A 12189-nucleotide genomic window follows, 5' to 3' on the forward strand; every position below is an offset into this window, starting at 1 on the left:
GAGGGACCTTGACAAAGGCTTTCTGGAAATATAAGTACACTATGTCCACTGGATCCCCCTTGTCCATATGTTTGTTGACCCCTTCAAAGAACTCTAATAAATTAGTTAGACATGATTTCCCTTTATAGAAATCATGCAGACTTTTGTTCAACAATTTATGTTCTTCTATGCGTCTGACAATTTTATTCTCTACTATTGTTTCAACTAGTTTGCCTGGTACTGATTTTAGACTTACCGGTCTGTAATTGCCAGGATCACCTCTAGAGCCTTTTTAAAATATTGGGGTTACATTACCTATCTTCCGATCATTGAGTACAGAAGTTGATTTAAAGGACAGGTTATAAACCATAATTATTAATTCCGCAATTTCACATTTGATTTCTTTCAGAACTCTTGGGTGAATGCCATCTGGTCCCAGTGACTTGTTACTGTTAAGATTCTCAATTAATTCCAAAACCTCTTCTAATGACAGCTTGCAGGGATTTCACTCTAGTCACTGTACCTTTTAATTTCTGTTTAACTAACCTCCTCATTTTTGCATAGTTCCCCTTTCTGAAACTAAATGCCACAGTGTTGGGCTGCTGAAGTGTTCTTCCCACCACAGGAATGTTAAATGTTGTTATATTATGGTCCCTATTTTCAAGCGGTCCTGTTATAGTTACCTCTTGAACCAGATCCTGCACTCCACTCAGGACTAGATCGAGACTTGCCTCTCTCCTTGTGGGTTCCTGTACCAGCTGCTCGAAGAAGCAGTCATTTAAAGCATCGAGAAATTTTGTCTCTGCATTTCATCCTGAGGTGACATGTACCCAGTCAATATGGGGATAATTGAAATCCCCCACTATTATTGAGTTCTTTATTTTGATAGCCTCTCTAATCTCCCTTAGCATTTGATAGTCACTATCACTGGCCAGGTCAGGTGGTAGATAATAGATCCCTACTGTTATAGTCTTATTAGAGTATGGAATTACTATCCATAGAGATTCTATGGAACATGTGGATTCATTTAAGATTTTAACTGTTTCTGTGATGACAATTATATCGATATCCTCCTTTAACACAAGGCCCTGTAGTTTACCCATCTTATTATTTAGACTTCTAGCATTTGTGTACAAGCACTTTATAAACTTGTCACTGTTCATTTATCTGCCCTTTTCTGATATGTCAGATTCTTTTTTATGTGAATGTTTCTCATCTGATCTGGCCCATATGTTATCCTCATCCATCCTCTCCTCCTGACTAAAACCTAGAGAATCTCTATCAATAGACTCTCCTCTAAGAGAAGTCTCTGTCCGATCCATGTGCTCCTCTGCAGAAATCGACTTTCCCCCATCTTAGTTTAAAAACTGCTCTGCAACCTTTTTAATGTTAAGTGGGGGCTGGAATAGCCCAGAGGAGAGTGTTTGGATGGCTAACAGGCTGGTGTTTCCAGGGAGATGACACCCAGTTAAGTACAAGCATGTCTCCCTGATCCTGGCAGCAGGGGATAACAAGGTGACTCAGTCCCCAAGAACTGTCATACCTCCTATGAACTTTTTCTTCTGGTGTTTAAACCCTTTCACAATAGGGTTTTATTAAACCTGTACAGTTATTTAGAAATGGCTAATATAGGGATACAGTTCTGCTCACATGTGGCTCACACTGAAGAAAATGAGTTTTATTTGGTTAAGGTCTACAGAGTGAGAGATCTTAATAATATACCTTACAGAAAGGTTTCATGTTTTGTCCTAATGCCATCAAAAGGCTCTATATGGATGCTATCATACATGTGCCTTTTGAAACATCCTCTTTGCTCTTTGCTATTTCCGTCAGTGAATATTATAAGTGTGGCTATTCTGTGAACTATTTGTCACAGCAAAGCCACTGATTTTTTCCGAGCTCAGTAACCTCACGGACAAAAATAGCTCCTCTTTAAATTCCTCCAGTAGCACCATCTGCAATGGAGGTCTAGTGCAGTTATGATTATGATATATTGCATTGAAAGATTAAGTATTATATGGATTGAGTTTTAATGAGAATACTGTACTAATTATATTTATATTGTATGTGTATATATATTTATATTTTAATGACTAGTTTTATTAGCAGTCAGTAACCACATAAGCTTTCTCTGCATTGTAAAATTAACATAACCCTTAATAAAAATAACTAAAAAAATCAAAGTGTTAGGGCTGCTTAACTTCAAATGTAGCTAACATTTAAATATAATTTTGCATATAAAATTGATCTGCAATTAATATGAAGTCAACCTGACAATTTTATGAACTTTTTCCCCCCTTAGGTATGTTTTTTAGAGATTTTTTTTTAAAATGTCATTCACTTTCTCTGTTTTCCCAAAGGCAAAACAACATGCAAAATGAACGCATTTAAAGATACAATTTCAGTTACAAATTCACAGTTACCAGGCTAACTGCATCTTTCCTGGACTCTATAAGCTGCCCCCCATTTAGGTCTCAAGCCTCTAGCCGTCGCCTGTCTCTTAGGATGGAATCAGGCAGGTCATCCACTCTCAGACCAGGCCCTGAGTGGAAGTCCCCTGTGTATTGATCATGGTTACCTCAGCAGATCTGACTTTTGTCCAGGCCCTGAAATCCTGTTCCCGCCAGGGCAATGGCAATGGTCATCAGTGATCAAAGAGCCAGCTTTAAGTCAAGTATTATTTATTTAGAACAAAATCCTTTAAGAGAAAACAGATCTTAAAAACATGGAAACAGCATCTGGACATGTCTAGTTTATTAGGTGTTGAACCATTTTCCCCAGGGGAACTCCTGGACAAACTGCCATTAGGCTTCTCCACAGAGGCTTTCTGTCTGTCAGCTTGTTAGAGCCTCCCTGCCAGGGCTCATTGACAGCTCCATGGACAGCTCCTGGCAAATCACCCCGCTTCCCCCAAATCATGTCACCTTTTCACCATTTATAGCCCTTTGATCTGGTAACTGCCAGCTTTGGCAAGACAAGGTTTGCAATTGGTTGGAGACAGGATCCTTGAAACTAACAGCTTGCCCCACTGTCTTTCAAGTATGTGCTTGGGTGGTCTTATCTGAGAAGCCATTCTCTCATCTTCATGCACAGACCCCATTGAATCTGGGCATTATAGGTGCCTAATAAACATTTAACTATCTCAGTATTCTTAGCATTATTACACATCAGCTCCATGTCTGCCACAGTGCTCTCTTCCTCTCTGAAGCACAGATAATAATTTATTCATTTTTTTAATACTTGGCAGGGTGACACCATTGTTTCCTGTGACTCCTACGGTGTGATGAAGTTCTGGGATGTTCGGAGGGTAACACCAATGGTATCTATAGATGCGGGCCCCCATCCTGGCAATCAGGTGGTCTTTGACCCATCCGGTAGGATCCTTTCTTAAAATGACTATCAAAAGAAGTGTTTTGCTCTGAAAGCATTTTGTAATTGAGTTTAAAATTCTGAGGCCGGATCCCCAACCGGCGTAAATTGGCTTTAGTGATGCCTGTTTATGCCAACTAATGATGTGACACATACAATTTGACAAATAAGTATTAATGCTCAGTTGTTACGTAAAACCAAACATTTACAATGATGCAAAAAAATAATTACATAAAGGTAAGAAATGCTCACTGTCTGAGGAAAACAGAGGGGTTTATTTCTCCTCCTTTTCTACTGCTTCTTCATACGTTTATACAACAGTTGTGTTTCATAACCACCAATGATAAATCCTATTTTTCTTCCTGCAGAGCCCCATCATATTGAAATAAGTGATCTATTATGTACAGAGAATTGAAATGCATGTATAGTGCAACACTTTTTGCATCATCAGCCATATATTACAATATGTCACTAGCATTGTGACTGACTGCTCCTTTGAATTTTTAAGAGTGCCATTGTACAAAATGAACAAAAATAGCTTTGTTTTACCTAGGACATTAATCATCACTTTCAAGGGACAAATAATCAGTTGTATCACAGTACAAACTTAGATCCCAATTCTGGAAAACACTCCTGTTCAGAGCAACACTTAAACATGTACTCAACTTTAAGCATGCACTTAAGTGCTGTTGAGGCCAGACACAAGCATTTAAATCAAATATGAGAGACGTGAGAGAGTAGCACTTTACTAATAATAATACTACAGTCATAATGGTAAAAAAACTACAGAATATAGAATATTATTTGACTGAGTTGCTGTTACTAGAAAATGTTTCATGGAACACTGTAGCATTTTATAAGGAATTTTTCAGATCTCTATATTCAATTCCTAAAGAATGTATTGTCATTTTCAGAAACTATGTTGACATTATACACTTTCTACTACTTCCACAAGTCTGAATTCAGCTGTGTTCTATATAAGAATATAGAGTTTAGAAAAATAGCTCACATTCTGCATGATGTGGATTTGAAAGAGTTTTGCTTTTTCATATCTGGAATGTAATGTAGGGGCATTTGTAAAGGAGTCACATCCCTGAAAAATGCAATAGCAGTATTTTGAGCCAGATGGGAAGTTTCCAGTAGAAAGCATATCAGCTTCAGATAGTCTGAATGGGCAAAATTTCCCATCATTTGGATAAAATCCAAAATTTTCTCTGCAGGAGTAACCACAACAGAGATGCCAAGTTGGGAAGAATGACCACAATGAAGCATAATTTAAAAGAACGCAGTCATAAGCAATAATATCTGACTACAATAGAATATTACAGTATTTGTATCTCTGTTATTTGTATTCTGGTAGTGCTTAGATGTCCTAATTAGGATTACAGTCCCTTTTTATTAGGCATTGTACAGAATGAAAAGGCAGTCCCTGCCCCAAATTGCTTAAAATCTAATTATGTGTCTTGTTCCCATCACCGAGATAGCTGCATATAAAAATTTACATAAATAAAGTAATCCATTCCTTGTAAAACAACGTGATTATACTTAATGGAAGATTTTTGTTTGATTTTCTTTTGCTACCAGTTTAAGATTGTTACTGTGGGAAATCTATTGTAAAGATATTTTGGTCTGAAGATGGGAAGATCCTTTGTCAATATGACAGCTGCTGAAAGGGAGTTCTCCAGTGCAGGGCTGCTACCAAGAAAGCCTGGTTTCTTTGTAACATTGTTGGGAGATACCAGATGGTGCTGCTGAAGGTGCTCTTTACTAGTTCTATTTATCTGAATGTTACTGTTGGCAGAAGTGCTTATTGGCGCTGTGATGCAGTTCTTTTCAGAAGCTGAGAATATGACCAGTAAAGTGATATTCATTTTCTCTCTGAGCTTCATTCAAAGTCCAATTAAGTTAATGGAAAGACCCTACTTGCCTAAAGTGGGCTTTGGATAGACCCCACATCTGCCTAAGTCTTTCTCTGATTAAATATCAACAGTAAAGTCTATTCTCTCTCTGCCTGAGCTTTTCTCTCACTAGATCACTTTCTTAGGTGTAGATCTTGTCTTCAGTTTAAACCTATGCAAACAAAATGTTACACCCATCTGCTTGGAAGTCTCATTCTAAATATAGTTCCAGGAGTTTTTGTGTTTGTGCATGGGGAGGAGGGAAGTTAGAGAAACTACAAAGCTAGCTTATGGTATGGAAAATGACAGTCCTTGAGATAGCTAGGGCACAGCCCATTGTGAGACTTGATCATCAGGCTCAAGCTTAATGTCAGACCTACAAAGACGTGAGTACCCCATTGGCTCATAGTTAAGCATGTGAGTGACTCTCTGCAGTATCGTGGCCTAACATTTCTGTGACTTATCCTTTATTATTAAAAACAGATCTGTCCTTTAGTAAGTAAGTTTACCACCATCTCCAAGCGTTTATATCTGTTCTCCAGCACATATTGACTAGTACACCTAACATTCACAAACCATGCACATGTCAAATCCCCTCCTTTCCTCATCAGCAACCCACCAACCTTGCAGCATATGTTGCTCTTGGGTGTTTTTCACAGTTGCCATTCAGCAAATCCACCTGAAAAGATGATGAACAGCAACAGTTAGTGTAGGGAGTGAGAACTACAGATGCTGCAGGACATTCTCTTTGAACCCTAAAGTGCACACACTACTCTCGTGTTGTGTAAGGAAAGACATTTGGGATATGGCTGAGATGCAGAAACCAGCGACTAGTACCAGGAAAATGTAGCAGTTTACTATACCTGGCAGATACAGTGGGATGGGACAGTGTTTGTCCGTTTACACCCAGTTTGGGGAAAAGGAGCAAAATTCTTCTTTATGCAAAAGGAGTATGGTGGCTATATGATTTCTGCTGCAAGGTTTGCTGAGTTTTCTAAATATATGAGAAGACTCACTGTCTATCTGTATTACATACAAAAACACTGTTAAAAGAACATTAAGGTTGCCAAGGCAAGCACTCAATAGTTAGGAATGTTGGGAATCATTAGGAAAGGGATAGATAATAAGACAAAAAATATCATGTTGCCTCTATATAAATCCATGGGACACCCACACCTTGAATACTGCATGCAGATGTGGTCGCCCCATCTCAAAAAAGATATATTGGATTTGGAAAAGGTTCAGAAAAGGGCAACAAAAATGAGTAGGGGTATAGAACGGCTTCCGTATGAGGAGAGATTAATAAGATTGGGACTTTTCAGCTTGGAAAAGAGGTGACTAAGGGGGGATATGATAGAGGTCTATAGAATCATGAGTGGTATAGAGAAAGTAAATAAGGAAGTGTTATTTACTCCTTCTCATAATACAAGAACAAAGGGCCTCCAAATGAAATTAATAGGTAGCAGATTTAAAACAAACACAAGAAAGTATTTTTTCATGCAACACACTATCAACCTCTGGAACTCCTTGCCAGAGGGTGTTGTGCAGGCCAATACTATAACGGGGTTCAAAAGGGAGCTAGATAGATTCATGGAAGATAGGTCCATCAATGGCTATTAGCCAGGATGGGCAGGAATGGTGTCCCAAGCCTCCATTTGCCAGAAGCTGGGATTGGGTTACAGGGCATGGATCACTTGATGATAACCTGTCAGTTCATTCCCTTTGGGGCACCTGCCTTTGGCCACTGTCAGAGGACAGGATACTGGGCTTGATGAACCCTTTGGTCTGACCCAGTATGGCTGTTCTTAGGAAATGCCTGTATTAAGGTTGCCTGTCCAACATTAATTTGGGCCCTTTGTGCATAAGATGCAATCTTTAATTACATGGTCACATGCTATTTTTTTCACAGGATCCCTGCCCCATTTAGTGCCCAGGATGAACTCCTTGAGTGGGTTGCTATTCAATATTTCTTTTTATTCTCAGGATTCACTTTGTGGACCCAGGCATTATTTACCACACACCATCCAAACCTTTAATTAAATACAGAGTCATCCCTTATGGGCTTTTTTGTGCTGCTGTCATCATAGTATGTTAGATCTTTACAGGCATTCATGAAATTATCTTCACTCCACTTCTGTGAGGTGAGGTTGTATTATTATCCCCATTTTGCATGTGGGGGATAGAGGCACAGGAATTAAAGCCAATATTGTCAAAGCTGTCAACTGAGTTCAGGTGCCCACATTGAGATGCCTAGGAGGTGATTTTTCGGAGTACCTCACATTTCATAGCCATGTGTGTATTGGACTGCAGCTCCTATTGACCTCAGTTGCAGTTGTGAAAGCTCAGCATGGCTGCAAATGAGGTGAGAATCCAGAGGCAGTGAAAGGTTGATCCTGTGAGTGAGGAAATTGAGTGCTGTCTTAGAGAGCAGGGTTCTGTGCCTGCCTCTGCCAAAGTTCCTAGGTGAATGTGGTGCTGAGCAAGTTACATAAACCAACATTTTCATAGGTAACCACTGTATGTTCCTCATTTTCTGGGTATCCAACTTGAGACACGTAGGGTCTGATTGCAGAACACTCACAGTGGCAACTTCTTCCATCTGGTCCTGTCCTCTAGTTCCCAGCTCCTGTTCCTATTCTGCCCCCCTCCCTTTGCCTTTCCTTGCTCCTGCTCCCCTTATCCAGCATCTCCACCCCGCACCAGCCTCCTGTTACTCAGCCCTCTGCATTTCAGCCAGGAAGCTTCCTCCTCCATATTGTCAGGGTGCCATAGCAGCCCACAACCGCTGGGAGGAGTAATTATAAGGAAAGTCCTGCTCATCCCTGGGCTGAGCATGCCTAGTCACTCTGTGGAGATTGCACATTGGGCAGCACATAGAACTGTGAGGTGATGAAGCATGCTCTGTGCAGATGGACTCTTCAGAGAATTTAGCTGCCAAACCCTAAAAAGTCTGTTCTGAGCATGTACAGCTTGAGATTGTCCAGAGGTTATAACTTGGCCAAATTAAGACGAATTTTCATTAGGATAGCAAAAGACACATCTCTGGCATCAGGGTGACTCACCTGCCAAATCTCAAGTCCCTGCTCCAAAGCATAGAGGCCCTAGAGCTTCACAACAAATGGTTGTGAGAATTTTTTTTTCAAAATGGGCTAAACAACATCGTTTCCCCCAATCTAATCCTGAAAAACAGCTGAACCATTTCATCTGACATTTTCCCCCTAGAATCAGCCTTAGGCAGACTCTCAAAAGGGAAAATTTCAGCCTGAACCATGTCAAGTTGGAAAAGTTATAAGCAACTGAAACCAGGGTCTTATAATGGGAAGTGTTAGAAAACTTTAACTGCACAGGTCACTCTCTCTGCTGCTTAGAATATTGTATTAGCAGGTTTAAAGTAAATATTGTTATAATTCCAACCTTCTGGTCCTCATATACTGCATGAGCTCAAGTCAAACAACAAAAAGGATTTGTCTGGAGTCATTTTTAATTGAGTAAAAAGGTGCCCAAGCAAAATTGAATACATAGTCATTTTATGTAATCTGTAAGGTTGATTTCATAAATGGGATAATCCTTTAATAGAAGTTTCAGTTAATTTGGTCTGCATTTGATTTGCCAAAACACCCAGGGCAAACAGCACATTATTAGCAAAAGACTATAGGCTGCTCAGGTGCACTAGAAATAACGACTAGCCTTGTTTTATCTAAAACTGAATGTCAAACAAACATTTCAATGCAATTTATACACTTTGAGCTCAGAGGTTCCATCTCCCTTTTATTTTAGGTGGAAAATAAAAGCCTGTGTAGCTTGTTTTTATTTGACTGAACAATGTGCAAATTTAAGAAAAGGACCAAGTATTTTATTCTGGGAAAATCAGACTTACAGAGTATGGCTTTCTAGCACGTGCAGGGTGATGAAATAGCTATAATCTTCAGCTCTACAGTGTTCATTTTGGAGTCACTCTTTTCTTCACTCTTTTCCTACTGACCTTTTAGAGGGTGAGTACTAAGAGCTACTTTGGGATTTAGGCTGTATACCAGCATAAGGGAATAAGAACCCTCTTTACATTTTCTATAGACAGGCTAACCTGGCTTTGGGCTATTGACTCACTCATTCCCTCTAATAGATGGGAGGGTAGGGGTGAACCTTGGTTCTACACCAGACCCGTCACTGGCCAGAATAGATGAGCCATCTCCTGGTGGAGGAGTTAGTAATTAACTGCTCGTCTAGATCAGTGGTAAATTACAACCAGGAGCAAGGAGAAAGCAGTGGAGGAACTGTGATTAGAGCTGGGGGGACATTTTAGCCCAAAGAAAATGTAGAGTGAAAAATAGCCACCTTCTGAAAACAGACTTTTCGTAAAACATTTTTGACATCTGTTTTTTGTTTTTCATGAATGTTTCCACAACATTGTTGTTCATATTTTTCTGCTGAAATCATGTTTGAAATTGTGATGGAACACGATTTTGATCATTGCTGTTAAAACTTTGGAAAATGCACAGAAATGTTCACAACAAATGAAAAATGTGTCCACTTTGAAATTTGTGAAAAGGAAACAGTTCCACACTTTCATAAATTCCATACAAAATTTTTTTTCTTTATTTCAGCCACTGTAACTGTGACTCGGGGGTAGGAGGGGGTCTGTGAGGCACACTGCTTCTGGGGGCTATTCCTGGACTGGCACCGTCTATGCACTATCCATTACCTGAAGGCATAACCTAATCCACAGAAATCTGATAACTGGAGAAGGGTGTAACAGAAATAATCCTTTTGCTAAAAAGAGGAGAAATAGGTTAGTAGAATAAATTCAGATCTGGCTAAATTACTATGTACTGTGCTTTAAAAAAAAAAAGAAACCAAGCAAATAATTACTTCTACTTAATATTTTGTAGTGAAATGTATTTTAAGGTCTGATCCTGCAATGGGAAGCGCACCAAAATTATTTCATTTCCTCGATTTCAGCTGGCGTTTTGGGTCCAGATCTTTGCTAGCGATGGGTGCCAGTGGCAGTGATAACAGTGATATTCTAACACGGCTGCTACTCTGAAACCAGTGATATTCTTCTTCTTCTTGGTCACTTTGCACCTATCAGAAGGCATAAAATGGAATCTAGTCCTAACTGGCCAACTGAAGACTCTCCCAGCCAGGGAGAGCTCTCACTTGGTCTAATGCAGCTCTCCTGCATTAACTGCCTGGTCATGGGGGCGGGGCAGAATGCACCTCCACTCCACCAATGCTCAGCCTTTGAGGACCACCACCAGCTGGCATAAACTGGAGTAGTCTAGAATTCAGGTGCAGGAGAGAATCTGGGCCCCATTTTTCCTGGTGTTTTTACATTGCATTTTATTTAGTATCTCTTACTTATGGTTAAAGTAGAACTTGACAAAAAAGAGGTTCCCTCATGCAGCATTTACGAAGTTAGGCTTTGTCGCAGCAATGATATTCTGAATCTGTGGGGTTTTTTTCCCATGCCTTTAAATTCTGTATTGAAAGGCAGGTGATTTTTATACATATTTTAATTTATTTATTACAAACATCCTATTGGCCTGCATCTTTTTATCTAAAAGGCAGATTATATAACAACACTAATAAATCTATAGGGTACCTTTTCCCTCATCATTCAATGCCTAAGCTTCAAATTAATTTAGGGTAAAATAAGGAGAATATGGAAACATAGCTTGTTCTACCTGACTCATCCTTTGGAATTGCACTGGCATTTTTCTGAATTTGGTGTAAAAATTCAGACAAACCAAAAATCCCTACTTCTAGTTGTTGTTCACTCTCGGGTTTCTGTCTTACAGGCAGTGTTATAGCTCCACCTACCAGGAATAAAGGAGGGGAACCAACCATGTATATAACAGCTCATATATCCACTTCCCTCCAGTTCTTTTGCCTTCTTCAGCCTGGGATAATTGGAGTTTGTGTCACTAGTCCCTGTTTCAGCTCCTTTTCTCCATAATTCTGCTTCTGTTTTTCCTTCCAGGCCTGTTTAGCAAAGGAATAAGGAAAGAAGGCAAAACAAAAGATGGAATCTGAATCTGAGGAGGGATCCAAGATGAATCCAGCAGAGATAGGATCTCTGCCTCAGAGTCCTTGGATGCTCTCTCCAGTGGGGAGCAATCCAGACAGTCAGCTAGTTCAGTAGGTCTTTCAAAGGGTCTGAGTCATTTTGCAGCCTGTGCGGATGTGATTCCTGGCCCATCTTTGGCCACTTAAGTCCTTAACATTAGCCTAGTGGCAATCTATCCACTACCTCCAGGAATCTTTCTTCCCAGCTTAGTCTTCCTTTTGCCTAGTGGTTCCCCGAACTCCACTTTCAATTGGCCTCTCTTTCCTATCCCAAATCTTCTCATTACCAGCTGTACAGATGCCAGCGTTTTGAGTTGAAGTGTCTGTGTGGATCCATTCTTGGATCAAGGAGAACAGTCTTTCTTTGGCCAACAGAGACTGAGCATAAACCTCTTATAACCTCAGGCTATCTTCTTAGCCCTACAAACTTGAGACTCCTCAATGTTCCACAAGCATGTATGACAGTAGAGCAGCCAATAGTCAACAGTCACAGACATAAACAGAGTAGAGGAGACAAGGAGTGCTCTTTTCCTTTTGGGAGTATGTCATCTGCATGCCTGGTTGGTATCCTAACATGTATCTCTTCAGGAGATCACTCTATAGCTCAACCATTTATTGACTCAGACATCACTAATGAAGACAATGGAGGCTTAATATTTTTCAGACTCTATGTCTCCAGATGGCAACACCAATAATGGCCTGGTTCACCTCAACTCTATCATCCAAACTCCCTTGTGTTTGCACCGAATCTGTCATGATCAGATCCCTGCTCATAGGTGTTTTTGCAAAACATTGGGACAAACAGCTACTGCTGTCACAAGCCAGTGTTCTCAGGAAAATAACAAAGAATAATTCAGAGGTATTGTTGTTTGTCTCCTCA

General features: G+C 39.9%; 1 protein-coding gene across 5 annotated transcripts in view; it reads left to right on the forward strand.

The window, feature by feature from the left end:
• SPAG16 (sperm associated antigen 16) overlaps positions 1-12189 on the forward strand; it is a 723462-nt gene that overhangs the window by 579206 nt on the left and 132067 nt on the right. For all 5 annotated transcript variants that reach the window (XM_043505701.1, XM_043505700.1, XM_038422547.2 and 2 more), the window contains one exon: positions 3227-3353. In XM_043505701.1, coding sequence (XP_043361636.1) covers positions 3227-3353 — 127 coding nt within the window. The remainder of the gene's footprint in view (positions 1-3226; positions 3354-12189) is intronic.

This window comes from Dermochelys coriacea, chromosome 11 (genome assembly GCF_009764565.3).
Source record: "Dermochelys coriacea isolate rDerCor1 chromosome 11, rDerCor1.pri.v4, whole genome shotgun sequence".
Taxonomy (NCBI): Eukaryota; Metazoa; Chordata; order Testudines; family Dermochelyidae; genus Dermochelys; species Dermochelys coriacea.